Source organism: Sinohyriopsis cumingii, chromosome 16 (assembly GCF_028554795.1).
Source record: "Sinohyriopsis cumingii isolate HCF-2022 chromosome 16, ASM2855479v2, whole genome shotgun sequence".
Classification (NCBI taxonomy): domain Eukaryota; kingdom Metazoa; phylum Mollusca; class Bivalvia; order Unionida; family Unionidae; genus Sinohyriopsis; species Sinohyriopsis cumingii.
The window spans coordinates 76,240,646-76,261,398 of record NC_142976.1 but is presented as its reverse complement, the minus strand read 5'-3'; the positions used below and the strand labels follow the sequence as shown (position 1 = coordinate 76,261,398).

General features: G+C 37.0%; 1 protein-coding gene across 1 annotated transcript in view; it reads left to right on the top strand.

Annotated features, from left to right (window-relative positions):
* The window catches only part of LOC149780835 (uncharacterized), a 209,644-nt gene that overhangs the window by 179,794 nt on the left and 9,097 nt on the right, over nucleotides 1-20,753 (top strand). Inside the window, exons 34-35 of the mRNA XM_089936236.1 lie at nucleotides 7,527-7,631; nucleotides 9,465-9,602. Of these exons, the coding sequence (XP_089792362.1) occupies nucleotides 7,527-7,631; nucleotides 9,465-9,602 (243 nt within the window). The remainder of the gene's footprint in view (nucleotides 1-7,526; nucleotides 7,632-9,464; nucleotides 9,603-20,753) is intronic.

Sequence of the window (20,753 nt, the reverse complement as noted above, 5' to 3'; positions counted from 1 at the left end):
AACCATCCAATTTCATCTAAAATTATGCAGCAAAGCAATGTGTTTTTATTGCTTTTCTGTGTCTTAATATTTCATTCCATGACATCTTCTGAGACCCATTATCCACCTCAATTTCTACATATAAGTCAAAACAATCTGCAAACTGATCTGAAGTCTGTAGCTTGAATAATAGAAAGAGTTATGCAACATTCAGCATACAATAATTCATCAAGGCATGCACAGGCAGAATAATAATATCTTTGACTGTATAAAATAGAAAATGGTTTTAATAGCAGTAATACAATACCTGCTCATGATTACTTGGCTAGGCCCCAGTACAAGGTGAATATCCTCTCCTCCAGTTAGTAATGATTACTTGGCTAGGCCCCAGTACAAGGTGAATATCCTCTCCTCCAATTAGTAATGATTACTTGGCTAGGCCCCAGTACAAGGTGAATATCCTCTCCTCCAGTTAGTAATGATTACTTGGCTAGGCCCCAGTACAAGGTGAATATCCTCTCCTCCAGTTAGTAATGATTACTTGGCTAGGCCCCAGTACAAGGTGAATATCCTCTCCTCCAGTTAGTAATGATTACTTGGCTAGGCCCCAGTACAAGGTGAATATCCTCTCCTCCAGTTAGTAATGATTACTTGGCTAGGCCCCAGTACAAGGTGAATATCCTCTCCTCCAGTTAGTAATGATTACTTGGCTAGGCCCCAGTACAAGGTGAATATCCTCTCCTCCAGTTAGTAATGATTACTTGGCTAGGCCCCAGTACAAGGTGAATATCCTCTCCTCCAGTTAGTAATGATTACTTGGCTAGGCCCCAGTACAAGGTGAATATCCTCTCCTCCAGTTAGTATTGATTACTTTGCTAGGCCCCAGTACAAGGTGAATATCCTCTCCTCCAGTTAGTAATGATTACTTGGCTAGGCCCCAGTACAAGGTGAATATCCTCTCCTCCAATTAGTAATTGGAGGTCTAGAACAGCAAAAAATATAATTCCTGCTTAGTCAGTCACATCGTTTAGAATATTGTCCTTTCTTTCTTTGGGCTTCATGTGTCTCTGGTTACCAATGATTATCATGATTTCAAGTGTCTCTTGGCATAAATGCTATCAATTGTATACATATCTGTGTTACATTTGACATTTTCATTTTCAAATACATTACCCAATCATAATAACCTAGGAGAACTACACTTACCTTGCAAATCCAGCCCTCAAAGATTTAAACTTCTAGCTAAAAATCTAAGTGAGATGGGGTCATCTCCACTTGAAATGGGTTTGGTGCCAAATCCATGAATTCTTAAGTTACTACTTCAACTTGTGTCTTGTAGCACCCTCTTTATAGACAGAAAATCCATAAGAGCAGTTTGGATGTTTTCTACCTTGAAACAATTTATAGCAGTTTCATTTTCGAAGGGAAGTGTACTCAATCTATAAATTTCCAACTTTTCTGCTCTTTCTTTCATTGACAACACAGTTTCTGACTTTTCAATGTCATCACTTGCCATCACCACACAGTTGGGTGCCCTTGGTACTTACCTGCATGGTTGGGATGGTATCCCCTCAATTGCTATAACCATATCAATAAGTGCGGATCTGGTGCATGATATTGAAAACTCATTTAATATTGCTGTGTAATTTCCTCTACATGCACATATTTACAGGTAATGTTCCTATATGATCTGATTTTGCCATCCACTTCAAATATCATATATGTGACACTTTAACAATTTTAAGTATCAATAATGATGCTTTAGTGCTTCTTTATGCACAAGTATGGTATATAGAAAACTCATTTATATTGCTGTATAGTTTCTGATGTGGTTGGATACACATGGTTAAGTTTTCTATACTTACAGTGTCCACTTCACATTTACTGTAAGTGACACTTCAGTGATTTTACCTGTATAAGCAGTAAAAAAATTGGCCTTCCTAATTTAACTTGTTACTAGAATTGATTGTTTAGCACCCACTTCATAAGTATTAATAATGACGCTTCAGTTCTCTACCTGTACAGGCCACATGTGCCCTTTTGCAGGTAATTATCATAGTGTGTAGCTTTGCATGGACACTCCCAAGTTGATAAAGCAGAATGAGTGCCACACCACACCGGTATAATATATTGTCTGCTCTATTTGTGCTGTATGTATGTAGACCATGGGTGAGACAAGACTGACAACCACTGTTTATGCTGGTTGTCATTCTTTGAATACATGTCGGACTTTCATGTTATGGATAGAGGTCAATGGGAAGCAATTCTATGGGTACTAAAGGTGAGGGTGCAGAAGCATACCTTGAGGGACAAAGAAATCATCAGCCTCCATGCAAGGGTTCAAAGCCATATCATTTACTAGGGAGCAAGGTATAGAGTAGCAACAGCCTCAGTTACCATCTCACATATCAGAATTATGGACTGACTTCGTTGATCAATATTTTGTGCCCTGTCCTAACCTCAAGAACTGGTCATCAGTGCCAGCCAAGATGGCCTGCTCCTTCATGACCAGTCTCAGCCATATATACTTTGATCACAATGGGCAACAACCACAATTGATCATACACCAGAAGAACATATTTTGTCCAGTCCCACAACTTGCACAGTGCCACTAGGCACTTCCTATGTATTATGCTCTCTTGGATCAGTCTAACCCACATAGTGCCATTGAGCACTTTCTGCATATAGCACAGTTTATACAGGCACTCATGGGTCAGTCTAAACAGCATAGAGCTGCTAGACACTTCCTGTGGATGATTTCCAGTTTATACAGGCACTCTCATGGTTCAATCTAACCAGCATAGTGCTGCTAGACACTTCCAGTGTACAATGTCCACCTTGGTGCCTCAGTTTCCAAAAGATGTCTCTTGATTTATTCTCAAGTCTTTGCCACCCAGGAGGAGCCTCTACCTAGAGACAGCTTGGAAATAACAGGATCGAACTCATGAGGCACTGCAAGTGTAGTGAGCCGCCATCTTCGAGATTCTTCTCCAACTACTTTGCAGGTAACACAAGAGACATTCACAGCTTCACTATCTTAATCTTAATCAATGAAAACTAGCTCTTAAGTGCCCTTGTGATTATTAGATTGTACTATGATTCATGAAGACTCAGCCTTACAGGCCTGTGCTGAAGAAGTTTTCTGATTATACTGCCATAAGAGTTCTGACCTGATTTATCTACCTGCCTGGTCTACAGTTCCAACATCAGTTGATCACTGACTAAGGGATAATGTACTTTGAATTACTTCCATAATCCAACAGAGTTACTAATATTTTTTGCTACTTACATCATCAATTACAAGTTCCAAGTGTCCATAGATGCTTTTTCTCACAGATGCCTTCCTTTTAATTGTAGTCAGTGGTTCTACAAGCATAATACACCAGTTTTCCATTTGGATACCCATAAGTTTATGGCATATCTTTGTAACCATGGGCTTAATTTTCAGTTTAGTGTTTTCTGTGGTGATCTTTCAATAGGCAGAACACAGCTTACCTTCTCCCACCCCAAACCTCACTAGACATGCATGAGAGCCTGTTAATAGAAAGGCCCACTTAAACATAGAGGCCCAACATACTATGTCCATGGCTGTAACAGCAACTATGAATTTACAACTGGTGGAATGAAATGCAGTTCTTTCTACCTCCACCTTTCTTAAAGACTATCGTAAGGCCAAGCTACACTCACAACCTTAATCATGACCATACTGCATCGGTGACACATAGAAAAAGTTGAGTCACTGACAGTTTCCATGATTGTTGTAGAAAACTAATTATGAAAATTAATATGTGAAGTCTGCTTTTTGCTGTTAGGAGTTCATTTTTAGGTTTTTCTTGATGGCACCTCATTGACTGCATGAATGTACACTAGAAGTTCTATAATTGAGACATTTTAAGATTTGTACATCCTGATGTGGAGGGTGGGAGAGGAAGGAGAGAGAGAAGAAGAAGCAGAAGAATAAAAATGAAATAGACCTAAATATGGAAATACAGGTTTGAATAACATACACACATATGATTCTATTGGCAGTAGGCCAAAAGTACCATTTTAAAGGCCATCTACCACACATGCCATTGTACAGTTGAAATCTACTGCTTTTGAAAATTACAAGAATTTTTTTAAAATAATTAATTAAAAAACCCAAACATAGTATTTTTATGTCTTCAATCAAAAACTTACAGAAACCAGCCAGAACCATTATTTGGGGAACCAGAAATGTTCCACCAGTACAACAACTGGTGCACATGTGAGGTAGTTCAATAGGATTAAAATTGTTCCAAAACAGCCAACACATGTACACAACCAGCTGTTAATTGATTTCCTTTTTGTTGGAATATGGGGAGTTTAGGGCCAAATGCAGAATGTCTTTTTGGTGTTAAAAGTAATAAAGGTATAATAGGTGGTCATGATGTCTTCAGAGCCTTTGATGAAAATCATCCAACCATTGCTGGAAAGGAGAAAAGATGGAGAGACTGACCATAATATATTATCTCAGCAGATACACTAGACTTGAGTAAGTATTTTGATTTTTGTTTCTCATGTTTAATTGCACTGTATTGTTCAAGATGCTTTAAGAGGAATATTTAAAGACATCTCTTGCATTTTTTGTTCAATTCATAGCCAAATACCAAAATGTGTGCTTTCTCACACCAGCCAAGAAACAGATATAGAGTTTTATAGTGTGTATAGACGAGTAGCATCTTTTTTATTTCATGCACATACATGTATATTAAGTTCAATACCTAGATCAAATATATCAGTTAACAATTACTTTTAAAGTTGGGATAAATTATTCATAAAAGCCTAATAGATCATGTATTTTTCATTGTTTAAATTCTAAATCAATCTCTTATTAAATTTACAGTGATGAAACCTCTTAATAGATTTTTGGATCAGAAACGTGAAGAGAAAGAAGTCATTTAAGGGTGAGGCTCAGGAATACATCTTAAGTCCAAGTTGGGAACATCCTCTTTGTAACTTGGAGGACTGTTGGAGAGCAGATAACAACCTTCCAAACCCAGCAACGGGAAGCTGAAACTAGAAGTTCTTTGCATCCTGAGCATAGTTGTCCTGCCATTACAACATTCTAATGATGATACAGCAAGGATATTATTCATTCTTCACAAAATACAAAGTGATTCGAAAATGTGGACCAAAGAACTATTGAGAGCCTGTTAAGTGTGAAGCTTAATAATCACAGAAAATGTTATGTGGTCACCTGACAGTGATCTTGTGACAAAAACTAAAAATGCTATTGGATGTTATTAAAAAAATCTTTGAAAAAAAATATAAAATAAACAACTCTTCGTTTTTCATTAGTTGACAAAATACTGACTTATTAATTATTATTGTAACATCAGAATCTTAATCCATTTTATGTTCAAAACTTGCTGTTTTATTATACTATGTAGACAATACATATTATGGCAAAAAATGCACTTATTTTGTTTTGAATCCCATTGAATAGTGTAAAATTTATGCCAGTAAAAAAATAAACTGCTTTAGAAGCCAGATTACAGACTAAAATTTGTAATCTACTGGTGTGTAGATCCTGGTTCTATCACATTTATGTCCATAAGGGCAGATTTATTTCCTAAATGAGAAAAAGCAGTTCCACTGTGGTGATATCATTTTCCTCCCACTGATATACATCAGTATCTCACTATGAAATATATAATAATGAGTAGTATGAAACTGCCAGTTTTGTCTCATTTAGTTCCCATTGGGCCCACTGACACACATCCTAAGTTGTACCCCAATGACATAGTTAGTCCCCACATGATCAATAGGTGTTGGTCACTTTTAATTTTGTCCATAGGTGCAAACATACACATCACGCTAGTGAGCCAGTCATTGGGCTAGAGTTTCATATAGATGACAGCTACCCCAAATGTTTCCCAAAAAGGGGCAAAACCCTATCCTTTCATACTACCTGAGTAATAACTCTGTTGTGATTGTATAAATGAAATCCCACAGACTGTACTCTGACAGGCAAGCTTATGATAGCAGTCAAGACACATACACTGCAAACTAATGTGTTTTTGATCAATAACCAGTTTTGTGAAGATAGTTTTGTTTGTTCCCTGTGGACAAAATTAAAAGTGACCAACAGATATCAATCATGTGGGGCTATCAAAGTCATTAGAGTAGAAACAAGGATGGGTGTCAGTGGGCCCAAAGGTAACAAAAAGGGGCAAAACCAGCAGTTTCATACTACTTAATGTCCTATCTCACATTGTGAGATGAGACAGGATCACGAACTGTCCACATTAGCAGAAACACGAGTTTAAGGATGATCTTATTGCAATAGCTCTTTCTCCATCTAAAATGCCTCTATCTCCAGATACCCCTACTAGTCTATCAACTGAAGATTAAGAGATTTGGTCATTCACTGAATTGATATATGTAGTTTCCCACCGTCTTCCTCCATCTGTGTCCTGAGCTATCCAGATCTTCCTATACCAAGATCCTCTCCATTTTGTAGATGCTTTCAGGGACTCAGAGTAAGTCTGACCTTCTGCTTTCCCACGCAGTTTTGGTGAAGGGCATGAGACAGATTCTTATGTAAAGCCAAGAAGCAGCCAGACAGCAGAAGAGTTAATCAGTCTCTTCTTCCATGCTTTCACCCTTCTTTCTATATCTAGCTACAAGGTGCATTCAATCTGCCTGGTCACTTATGCCAGCTGCCCAGGATTTGAGAGTATCTCAGATGGGGATATCAACAGCAGCCCACATCCCCATATAATTGCTTGAAGTTAGGGAGCTTAGAGCTTGAACCCAGATTATATCAGATTCACATGCAATCTTTTTGTGGTGTTCTCTTTCAACCTTTTGATGGAGGAGTCTCTTTGAGCAGCTTCCTTGCAGAAATTTGTAAAGGCTGTCGCTAAGTTGGCAAGGTCCTCACTCTTGATGTTGATGGCACATTCAGCAGAACTGTTTATCCTGAGCAGAGATGCTTTGTCAGATGCCTTGAAGGTTTTGCTGCATCATAGCTGGTGTCTTAATTTATGGACCTTGGAGACTACCAATACCAGTTGTTGGCCGCTGTCCTAGATCCAACAAAATCTACCCAGAATCACCCCTGGCCCACAAGTACTATTGGACTTCTGTCAGAAAGTATGCTGTTAAAACGTAGTATTTGGAGATAAAACTAATTTTAATTAAGTAATATTTATATACTATTATCACCAATTCCCACCTTCCTCCCATCTCTGATGTCCTTCTGTTTTTGGCTTAAGTTGAAGAAAGACAATATTCTGAATGATGGAAGTAATTAAGGCATCAGGGAGGAACTATTTAGTTTTAGTTCTCAAATTACTACCTGAAGGATGGAGTATTCACCTTGGACTGGGGAATAGCATTAGGAAAAGATATACCAGAATGATAACAGCTGGTAAGTGTTACTTAATTAGAAATGAGTTTTAATAACCACCAACCACACCCACTCAAACTTACATAACAATGCTTTGATCATGGTTTTGACAAGCACTTCTGTTTACTCATTCTATCATGAATTGGAATTTGTGGTTGATTTTTCTTTTCAGTTGATATATCTGGACTATGGGATGAAGGAAAAGAACCCCATTGAAAATGTCAGATTCTACCAGAAAGACGAACCAGATATACCAATAAGGGTCAGAAAGGATCAGGTCAGTTCTTTTCTGTTTTATGCCTGAGCTACAATAGTAGAATGGGGCATTTTGTTTTCCTGTTGTTTTCTATATGTACATTCATTGGTTATGGAATGATCTGCAACATACTTATTTGGTCACAATATCTTATTTCTTTTCTTCACATCTTTTAGATTTTATCCACTGAAACACAGAGCACTAAGCATATTATAAGTTCAAAACTAAAATGCTGGAGATCACATTTGAAAATGTAGGAGACTAAACAGAAATGCTGAAAAATTCTTTCAAAGTAATTGTCAAGTTCTTTCAAAGTAATTGTCAGGCAGCTTTGGTTTCATTTAGCTGTTTTAAATGTAAATTTTATATATATTTCCATACAAGGAGGCACAAAAATTCATGGAGAAAATGAGCAGAGATTTTTCTGATATATCAAGTCCTCCCATGTTTAAAGTCAACAAATAATCTGTAAGTTGTTTTGAAAATATTGTTTCAGATACAATCAGTCCTGTGTAAAATGCTGGAGATCTTGTATCCCATACAGGAGTGCTGGAGATAGTTTATAAAAAGTTTCGAAAATTCTGGAAATATAGCATGCATGCCACCCCAACATTGGGGCCATAACATGGAAATGTTTTTTTTTTCTTCTCAAGACTTGATTACACAATTGAGATAGAGCCAGTAAGAAGATGCTTTTAAATCACATGGTCTATATCTTGCCTTCATTACATGTTATCAAGATTTTCATTTTGCATAATCGAACTACTTGGTAAACCACTGGATCCACAATGTGAAAACATTTCATGTTCTTGATCAGAAAAGTCAGTTGAGGCACACGTTTCTATATTCTAGACATGCAGCAGTATGTTCTCAAGGCTGAACTGATAAGCTAATATGATGGCAATATGAAAACATAGAGCGTTCTTGATATTGAAATGTGCATATTCATAACTCAGATATTCGATTTTGGAACAATCAGTCAGAAAATTGGTTCTAATCACATGATATCTCTATATCATTTATTCAAGACAACAGCATTAGGTATTCTGGAGGCTACAGAGAGACAGTGTGATGGAAATAAAGTTTACAATGGGTTCTTCTGAGATTGTTTTTGGACCTCAGAAACCTGAATTGCGGTTACCACAAATATCCTATATGAAGAGAGATCATATGATTTAGCTGACTTTCCTAATTGGCTTTCTTGAGATCCCAAATTTAAGCATTGAGAAAGCACATTTGGTCTTTAAGAACATGTTGGGTTGCTTGCTAAATTGATTACACAAGTGTGTTTCAATTTTACTGAAGAACTTGATTTGACATGAAAGGTAGAGAGCTTAGTTACAACAATTACAGACATCATGTGATTGATTGACTTTACTCGATTTTAAGAAACTGTGATTGTGAATTGTTTCTGCATTATGGCTTCAATGTCTTTCCATACATACAAGGACAGATTTGATATTTTCCCAGCCATACAATTGTTCCATTCCTTTTTATTGAGCAATGCAGCTCATGAAGATTATATTTGTGAGTCACAAAAAGTGTGAATACAGTTGAACCTGAATATTCAAATTTATTGGGGGACATGATAATGGTATGGGGTTAATCAACGCTACTTTTATTAATTGAAATCTGTATATAAAGAACACTCAGTGGCTCAAACCATTTTGTCCTCTGTGGTCAGGTGTCTTTTATATGCAGGTAACATTGGATGTAAATTAAAGGAAAAGGTTAACAAAAAGTTGCCCTTTTTTGAAGCAGGTTTTCATTCTGTACACATTTTGCAAGACATGGTTTCAAATATTTTTATCGGAGCAGTATAATCTAATAATTTATCCAAACCTCTAATGTCAGGTTTCCCAGATGTTACCGGAGAAGTTTGCAGAACAACATATAAGAGTTTATTGCAAGAAAGATGATCCACTCAGCATTCCCCAGGTCCTTCAGTCTTTTGATAGATGGTGCAAGAAGAAAAATTTTCCACCACCCAAAGTAAGTGTTTTTAATCAGAATATTTTGGTTGATGCATGAAGTTATCACTATGGTTATTAGACAGGGTTCACAGTCAACCTCAAAACATCAGAAAGCATAAAATTTTGCCGTTAGCCTGAAAACCTTAAATTAAGCTTCAAAATTTAACTTGATGTTAACTTTAAACAGCCTTCAAAATCAACCATGGATTTTTTTGAAAAAGTATCTTACAGGTGTTTGGTAGATTTTTGTTACACAAATATAAATAAATGTGCATACAGTGATTAAAAGCAAGAAGCAATATTCAGAATAGTATGGTTGGTATTATAGCCTCTGATGTTGAGGACACCTATGTTGTCGCGCTACTGCAGACACATTTCCAAAACCAGTATTTGTGTATTTGTAACTTCATTTTGAGCCATATATGTTTTCATTCATGAAGTTTTACTTCTACTGTTGCACATTTTGATGATTCTAGTAATTTTTGTGCAGGTAGTGGGACCTTGCATTAATGCCATTAAGAAACATCAAATTTTGTGTCTTGCTGCTGCTATGAGCCCCGATTAGAGAACATGGTTATTGGACAAATATTAGCTTAAAAGAAATTACAAAGTAATTTTAAAAAATTGTTGCACTCTGAACATCCCTTACCAACATTATTGCTAATGAGGCACTTTGTCATCAAAATATTTATCAGTGATGATGTGTGTGCATTATTAAACTTAATGGGTGTATTTATTGGGAAGAGTACACCTTGTCACAGACAAAATGAGGTCACAGTGACTTAGTTTTATTGTTTATGAGTACTTTAAGTCCTTGCATTAGCTCATTTTTAGTGACACTGCTGCATGTAGTTGTGATGGTGCTGCTTACCGGGTGAAAGAGTAGGTCAAAGTGACTTGCTTATCTTTTAGCAACTTTCCAAAGTTGCTGGATTATGCCACAGCAGAGCAGGTGAAACAGAGCACTCTGCAGAATTTTTATCAGTACTTCAATGCCTATACCATTTGTCTGTTTAATATTTATTGGGGGAAAAATCTTCACATGATTATTTAGGTCTTGAAATTTCTCACAGACTAGAAAAATGTATGCTGTTTACAAGATGAAGAATAAATTTACCTTTATTTTAGTTGTTTTCTAGGTTTTTTTTGGTATTCATACTGCATATTATGGGACCTAAGCTTCCAGGTCAAATACACATTCAGTCATTCAGTTCCAAAAGGACATGCAGATTTTCTCCTTTGACACATTCCTGTGACATGCATCATTTTCTTCCAGGATGCTAATGGTATTTAAATTAAATTGATATAAATCATGAACGAAATTAAAGGTTTCTCAGTCTGATTTGGACAATATTGTCAAGTCACTGATATGTCATGACAATAATAATAATAATAATAATAATAATAACTGCTATTTAAAATAATTGTGACTTTACAGTATCAGTATAAACTTTTTAAAAGAGCGTGGAAAGGTATCTTCACTTGTAAAAATGAGTTTGCAAAATCAACAAAACGGAAGTCAAAAAGGATAAAATTCCATTTGATTGGTGATATTTAATATCATTGCCTAAATCATGTGTGAATTTATCTTGACAACAGTTCAGATCTGCAGTCTCAAGCTACATGTATTTAGGCACCATACATGTACCAAGAATAATTCATTTTTTCTATAGATCCCACATTATATCTCACTTTCATTCCTTAGGATGAACTCTTAAGATATTTAGCACTGTCTACTAACTGACATTTATTCTGAATTAGTTGTTTTTGCACATATGCTGCTTCTTTTATTTTTTCATTCCTTTGTGTAATTTAATGATGGTAATTCACATTTAAATATACAGTACAGGATAATGCCACATTTTTGCTCATGTAAGTTTCTTTGGTGGGAATGGAGATCCTATTTTACTTGTATCGAAAACTACACAGCATTTTAATTGATCATTCTTGAGATTGAAACATATTGTTGATAATTATTATTGTGGGTTTTTTTTGTAGTTATAGTATTGTTGTATGGGTAGAATTATATTATAAATTTACGTGTATAATGTTTAAATTTATCATTCTATTTACTGAAAAATATTTTCTTTGTAGTGTGATATTATAAATTTCTACAAATTCAGTCCTTATTTTAAAATAATGAGCATGTGCTTTTCCTTTTCCTTTCAACTGTTCTGAAAGTGAGGGACTCCTGAACTTTATGCCAGGGACTGTCAGATATAGAGTTCGAGGACTGATGAGTCCAGGACTCTCATCCTGAAATTCTGTTGAGACCTCATACATACATACATACATACATACATACATTACATGCATGCATGCATACACACACACACACACACACACACACACACACACACACACATACATACATACATACATACATACATACATACCACTTGTGATCTCACACGACCAGAAGCACATACAGAATAATCTGCTATACTTCATCTGTCCATTCATTAGCACAAGTTTGTTATTACTACCCTAAACTACCTGGAGAATTGCCATGTACCTTTACACACACAGTCATCCTACATAGACCAGCGTCCTAAATGAAAATGGTACTACATGGAGATCCAAGATAGCCACTACTGTGACCATCTTGAAAATCTTGATATCACTATTCCTTCTGAATGGATGATCTGGTCATATCTACATGGGTTTTCACTAAAACAAAATCTTCTTTTGATGTTTAGTTGGTCCTAAATGAAAATGGTTCATCTGATATTCAATAGTAACTATCTTGAAAATCTTGTTATCAATGCTACTCCTGAATGGAAAGCTATATTGACATGAGATTTTAACCAGAAAATTTTGTATGGTGTCTTGTTGGTCCTAAATAAAAAGGGTTCTGCTTGTACATCCAAATATGGCTGCCAGTGCCTATCTTGAAAAAAAAGCATTATTACTCTTCTTGAATGGATGGCCATATCAATGTGTGGTTTTTAAATAAATTACTTCTTGTGATGTCTAGATAGTCTTTTATGAAAACAGTGCTACTCAGACATCTAATATGATCACCACGATGGCAATCTTGAAAATTTTGTTACCACCCACACCTGACTGACTGGTAATATCAGCATTGGGTTTTCACTGAAAGGCATCGTATGCTGTCTGGTTTGTCATAAATGAAAATGGTGCCAATCTGACTTCAACTTTGGCCACCACAATGCCATCTTGAAAAGCTCGTTATTGCTGCTGGATGGCTGGTTATATTGATATTGTGTTTTCACCAAAAGACTTGTGATGTCAAGTTGGTCATAAATGTAAATGGTGCCATTCAGATATCCATTGTGGCCACTGTGGCGACCATCTTGAAAATCTTGTTATTGTTACTTCTTCAAAAATGGAAAGTGAGACCAACATGGCATTTCCACCAGATAACTCCTTATGATATCTTGTTGGTCTCAATGAAATTGGTGCCAGTCTGACATTCACAGCATCGAAATTGAACACTCAGCAGTTAAAGGGAAAAAATGGTCTTATCTTCAATTCCTGGAAATTCGTTTGAGCTTTGGTTCCTGTGCGAGACTCTTGTTTGTATTAACTACGTTTCAATAGTTTTTCATCCTATTTATGCCCTATTTGGTATATATAGCATATACTTCCTTTCTTCCTGTATCATTCTTGCCCTTCAAGTAAGAAGTTTTTACTAGCCTCCCGCCAGGAAAATTCAGTGACCAGAAGGGCCTGTTTGATGTGATTTTCTCTGGCCAACATGCATAAGTTTTGCTATTTTGTTCATGAAATGATCACACAAGTATGGCAAATTACAGTTGGTTGATATCTTCACCTGTCTGGGTAATTGATCATTATTATTGCTCAGTAAGATGCACAGATAATGTAATTAAATATGTATGGCACAGATAATGTAATTAAATATGTATAATTTCCATAACTGTTGTTGATTTTTACAGAGTTCTTTCTGAAAATTATAACTGAAAAATGCCTGGTAGTATTTGTGTTGAAATGTCTGAAAAAAATTGTGAAGTACAGCCAAAAATATGACTTGACCTACCAGACTTGTTGTTTGAGATATTAACTGACCTGGCAAAACCCCTACTTTCCATCAGCTAGAAGGCCATAAGCTGAATCAGCTTCTAGTGTCATTATTCTGGTTGGGGCCATGGTATTTTTGCCCTAATACATTAACAGTTTGAATCAGGGATATAGCCATGTATTTCTGAAAACACATTTTTTTGTTATGGTGGATTCAGATCCTGCATGAATATTTCTAATTTTATAGCACAATTCCCACATTCCTGGAAGAATCATAGGAAAGATTTATCATAGAAAGTAATGGAAAAATAATGGAAAACGGCCAAAAATTGTGTGTTAAAATGGGTTGAGGAGTGGAGAGGTTGCAATCTTGAAAAAAAAACAGATTGTATGGTTATCTTTCCTATCATTTTAATCAATATTATCATTTCCAGCGAACAGATCCAACTTTCTGTCCGTCTTGTCATAAACAAAGAATTTAGTTTAAAAAATCTGAAATTTGTTGCGGACAAGTAAAAATAAGTCACGAGGGGAAAAAAGTCAGATTCGTATAGAAACCCTTGATTGACCATATTTTGCTGTTATAACTAATGTCTTCAAATGATATTGAAATTGTATCTTAAGCACTTTGCATTTTATTTTCTGAGTCATTATTTTTCCTTGTTTGATCAGTCATAAATAAAACAAACTAATGACTTTAAAGATTAATAGCTAATTTCATGGTTTCAATTTTTTTAATAATCTCCATGTGTGCCAAAATTGTAAGATTGAAAACACTTATTTACCTATTGAAATAGGTGCTTCTTTTCAAGTAATTATTAAGATTATAACATGACAAATAAACAAAATTCAGGTTGTTTACTCCAGTTCAATCTATTGACCTCATACTACAACATGCAAGTGTTCACTCAGCCATTGGCTGCTCACTTCACTCAACCATTAACTGCTCACTTCACTCAACCATTGGCTGCTCACTTCACTCAACCATAGGCTGCTCACTTCACTCAACCATTAACTGCTCACTTCACTCAGCCATTGGCTGCTCACTTCACTCAACCATTAACTGCTCACTTCACTCAACCATTAACTGCTCACTTCACTCAACCATAGGCTTCTCACTTCACTCGACCATAGGCTGCTCACTTCACTCAACCATAGGCTGCTCACTTCACTCAACCATTAACTGCTCACTTCACTCAACCATAGGCTGCTCACTTCACTCAACCATAGGCTTTTCACTTCACTCGACCATGGGCTGCTCACTTCACTTAACCATTAACTGCTCACTTCACTCAAGAGTTATCAATCATGCAAGATAAATTCGTTTTATTCTCCATGCATTATAAAATGACCAAATAATGGGTTCACTTCACTCAGCCATATGCTGCTCACTTCATTCAACCATAGGCTGCTCACTCCTTTGATGAATATTACTGTTTGTGAAAGATCCCTTTAAAAGAGTTATCAATCATGCATAAACAGGTGGCATACACCATTTTTTTAATTTGGTGGATATTTTTTTACATTTATCACTTTCTTGGACTTGGTCAATATCAGACCACAATGTACAACATGCTTATGTTGACGCATGTTGGCTTTCAAGTTTCATACACACTGTCTTTGTTCGAGCCCTCTGTTTATAACAAGTGTTATTTAACAAGTTATTTAGCAAATTATTAACACACTGACACATTAATTTATCTATTGTTTCTATTATTGTATTGTTTCAGAAACTTTTCATCAAAATACATTAAATGCAAGTAATTCAAAGCAAGGAAGACAATGCACACAAGTTCTGCCTGGCATTTACCAAATGTACATCTTCTTCCCCATGCAGAATGTGTAATTTCCAAGAACACCTGGTCTCCAGTACTGCAAAAATCAGCAAAATGCAAAGAAATGAGGGGAATATTATGCAAGACCAGTACGGATGTGTTAAGAATTCATCTGAATATGGAATCAGTTTTGAGCATTGTGGGGGAAAATACCAGCCTTTCAGCAACATATCCATTGACTAGTGCAGGATGATGCAATGTCTGACTTTTGGCCAAATTTTACCTCTCTTTCCATCTTTTGCTATTGCAGATAATTTGGATACAATGGGAAATTGTTCCCCTATTGTTATTCAGCCCAGTGGGCACAAATTCCCCCGCTGGTCTGAGCCCAGCCAGTGGATACAGCATGTAGTACTGTTTCACCATCTGGAGCCATACCAGCTGTCCAGCCAGCCCAGATCTGGTCAGGGACAGTAGTGGAAAATCCATCTGTCCATTTATGGTTCTGGCATGACTAGTACCTAAGCCAAACAGACTGGTTTCTGCACATCCAACAGTTGGGCTGACCATTCTCCTGGCTAAATAGCCATCTGCCTAGGTGCAACAAAATGTCCTGGCAGAGCTGGTTTTTCCTATTTTCACTGCTTACCCACAAGGTATTAGCAGTGGATTATTTAGGGATGATGGCATTGCATCATCATTACCTAAAGGCATGGTTTATCTCACAATGGAAGCAGATGAGGACCACAGTGTGACAATAGTTCTGAGCAACAGCCCTACTCTGATCCAAAGACGGAGTATAGTTTTAAGGCTGCCATCAAGGAGATGTACCAGGTGTTGCTGGCTTTGGAATGCCCTCTACCCTCTACCACCATGCATGATTATAAAGTAAATGCATTGGTCAACATCAATGATGAGGAAGAGTCTCCATCCTTCTGTTTGTTTCTCCAGTTGGCAAAACTCACAGAGGTTAATGATTGGATGTCCAAATGTATCTGTGACCTGTGGAATGCAAAAACTTTCTTTTCAGAAAGTAAGATACCAGCAACATTTTTATTATGCTTGTGCAGGACACATTCCATTGTCTACAATGCTAAACTCCCATCATGGATAAGAATGTAATGGCAATTACTATGTCTGTCCCACCATTTAATAAGGTGAATAAGAATATATTTCTCGCCACATTGAAGCTAGTTTGAAAAATTGCCACATCTTCAGTGTTAGATATGGCTTATCTGGCGATTTTCCAACTGGCGGAAAAATTAGTCAACAACATGCCTGGAAGTTAATAGCCAGAATTGTTTGTGTCATAAACAGAGCAGCTCACCATATAATAATGCGTTGACTGCCTCTGCCAGTCTCAACTTGATATGGTGTGATTCATGTTTTCATGCCACATTGTTAAAACTGCATCAAGCCTTGGTTTAAAGATGGTTCCATTTGGCTCACAATTGCTGTTTGGGGGAAAATTGAAGAAGTTCAGAAGCAGGCAGTTCAAGAACCATTCTTCCAGCTGACTGCTTCACCTGTATCTTGTAGAAACCCGCCATCTGTGATGCATTGGATGGACAAGAGACAAGCCATGCAAAAGTGATCTTCTGCTTCCCAAGAGTCAATGAGATTTCAACCCTATGTCAGCAGACTACATCCAAATTTCTATAACTCCAAACCTCCACCACTGACTTAACACCCTTATGACCCATAGACAGCCTACCAGTAGATGCCAAATTACTGCATTTCCAAGCACATTGGATCAACTTATGAAAACAGATGGGTCACACAAGTCTTTTCATAGGGACTACGGGGCCCCGAGTGGCCGAGTGGTCTAAAGTGCTCTTCGTTACGGATCACTGCCATCTCACCTCTGTCTGCGGCGGTTCGAGTCTAAGATTCAGCCAATGTGGGCATGTGAGAAAGCTTGCCAGTAGCTTCTTGTGGGTCGGTGGTTCTTTCCAGGGTTTTCCGGGTTCTTCCTCCACCATTAATACTGGCTGCCATGTATAGCCTATCATGCTGATAAATGGCGTTAAACCCCACAACAACAAAAAAAATCATAGGGACTACAGATTTCTGTATCCACCCCCACCTCCCATCTTTCTTCCTGTCCAGATCTAATGGATGTGCCATCACTTCAGGAAAAGGACCATTTTCTTCCACAGGTGATACAGTTGCTTGTCAACAAATGGGCAGTGGAGATTGTGCAAAAAGAACAATCTTTGGGGTTCTGTTCACAGCTATTCCTTATCAAAACGGCCATGGGCAAGTTGAGGCCAATTATAGAACTAAGTTTCCTCAACGAATTCATTCCTCCACCAAGGTTCAAGATGGAGATGGTGAAATCTATTGATTTCTTCATCGAAAGGAATGAGTATGCAGTCAGACTCAATCTGTCAGATGCCTTTCAGATCCCTATTTACCTGTCATAGTAAAAGTTTTTTCAGTTTGCTTACCATGATAAAGTTTACCAATTTTGATTCCTTCTCTTCAGCCTAAATAGATGCCTCAGGGTAGTCACCAAAACCATTGATTACATCATCACTCTGTTCCAGTCAACATCCTCTATGGCAGTGGCAACAAATCTGGATGTTCTATTCTCCTCAAGAGCAGAAATGATCTTGTATCCCTTTTGAATCATCTTGGTTTTCTAGTGAACTGGGAAAAATCTCACCTTCACCCATCCCAGTGTTTTGTCCAGCTAGGATGGAGTTTATAACAAATCTCAATCTTCCTCATGTCTGCAACCTTAGGATCATCAAACTCAGTTTATTTTCAACACGACATGGTTTCAGCAAGAGAGTTATTGCAGCAGCGGATCTAATTCCTCTAGATTGCCCATTACAAATGACTTTGCTGGCCCATTACAAATGACTTTGCTGGCCCAATGCAAATGACTTTGCTGGCCCATTTTCCAGTCCACTCAACCAGAAGGTCAATATCATGATCATTTTTGTGTCAGTGGCACAACCACAGTTGGCTCATGACAGTAATTCCTCCATAGAAATCCCAACTAGAAATGACATCATGTACAGATGCCATTACATACTGTTGGGGAGCTCACTTGTTGCTGGGCTTCCATACAGACAGTGGCAAATGGGGACCAGTGAACAAACTCTTCACTTTCTAGAAAGGAAGGCTATCATAAATGCAAACAATGTAGGAAGTCAGTTCTGATTAAGTCAGACAACTCCATAGTGGTGACTTGCCTCCTGAAACTATGGTTTGGCAGTTTCTTTGTTGGTGTTACCAACTTCACATCAATGTGTAAATCAGACATATTCCTGGCAGACCCAATCGTATGGCTGATGTTCTTTCAAACAGTGTCAAGTTATTCATCAGAATGGACCCTTCATCCATCAGTTTTTCATCAAATTTAAGCACTTTTGGGGTTGTTTGATGGATATATTTGCAACAAGGAGGAACCTCAAGCTGTCTTCTTTTTTTCCCCACTGGTCCCAGACCCAGAAGCCTGGGCTTGGATGCATTGTCAATCAGTAGGGAGGGATTATTGGTCTATGCTTACCCTGCACCCATTGTCTTAGTAATGACATTTATACAGAAAATGTAGGGTCAGAATTACAAGATAACTCTGATAGCCCCTCTCAGATGGGACAAGTCCTGGATCAGTGGTCTACCTGAGCTAGTAATAGACCTACCAAGAAAGATTACAGCCAAACTAAATCTCAAACAACCAAGGTTGCAGTTGTTTGACCATCTTTTCTACTTGGCTTTTGTCCTAACAGTCTTTCAATATAGAGGGTTTTCAAACCTTTGATTGGGGAGAGAATCAAGAAGGACCTCCACTCTGAAAGGGTTATAAGGGAAAGTGGCATGTATTCAGGACTGGTGTAGATTAAATAACATCTTTTTGAGTGCTCAATCCCTCTACAAGGAGAAAAATTGGGACCAGTTGCCATCAAAGGCTACTGCTCCAATGTCATTTGACACATTCGGGTTTCTTGTCCCAACTGGTGCCTGTAAAAATCCCTTGCTTACTTTGCACAGGTGCATCCAGATGGTTACATGTAGAAAGGATGGTCAGGTCACAAGAATCACTAGGATGTTTGTTCTAGTAACATTTGTATATACAGGACACTTATCTGGAAATATGGGGTTAGCGTGCATGTACATTCTTGGTTTTTCATTGCTTGTGTTTCTTATGTCCTCTCCTGTCCTTGTCTTTGTCTCAATATTGGATTAGTTTCCAAAGAGAGTACTAGTATTATACAAGATGAATGTCTTCCATTGATTTTCATGGGGGATATTCATGACTCCTGAAAAATATGGTTAAGTTTGAATTATACCATACATAAAAAAAGTTGCATTGAATCAGTCTTTCATCATGTTGTTACAATATTAATTATAGAAATGTGCAGTGGAATATCTTCAACATCAGACTACAGTGTAAACACATTATTTGTAGTGTTCAGTGAGACCTGTGGTTCAATAGGGATATTTAGCCCTGTTGGTAAGGATCTCAGGCTACCTGGCATGTAGGAGAACCCAGTTAGATTCCCATGTTTTAATTTTTAATGTAGTCTTAATGACAGGTTTAATTTTTGCAATAAAACTTGAATCTAATTTAAGTTGACATGTAAAATAGGGATATTCATTGTTGACTCCTTCGGAGCAAGTTGCTATCCTTTATTTTGATTAAATCTTAATATACTGATTCATAGCATGAAAATGGTTTTAAAAATATATTTTATATCATTACAAAATTGAATAAATAAAATAATAATTGTTAACAGTGAAAAATTTATAGAAAGTTGGAGAATTTTAGTTTTATCTACATGCTGTTTCCATGGTAACTGGCATGTAAACACAAAACTTGTGTCTCAAATGACACAGCATCAAGTCATACATATAGTATACTTATAAAGTTTAAAAGGGGCAGAAGACAGTCCTTATTCATCCTCTTCTGATAAAAGAACATGCACAAATGCATAATTTAGCAATAAGTTAAAACTTCCATTAGTTTCCAAAGAAAAATTGCATGAAAAGATGGGAATTATCAAAAAGAACATAATGGGTAATTACAAAAGTTGAATAGGAGCCTGGACCAGAACAGAAAATTCCATTGAGCCAACCATTTCTGGTACACTTGATAATCAAAAATTGGTGACTACTTGAAAGTTTCTAGCTACAACATAAGTTACCAGGTTCAGTGTGACAGTGATATCTGTAAAAAAAAATATAAATTGAGAATATCACGTAGATAAGATCCCACCAACCCAGCCTATGTAAATCCATTTCCAATTCACTGCAATACAAAACACTAGTTCATAGTTACATATTTACCATAATCAGCTGTATCGTCAGCATTAACATATTTCAAGTAATAGCATGTTTTTCAGATATACATAGCAACTGTGTGCAGGTATTGCTCAATAAGG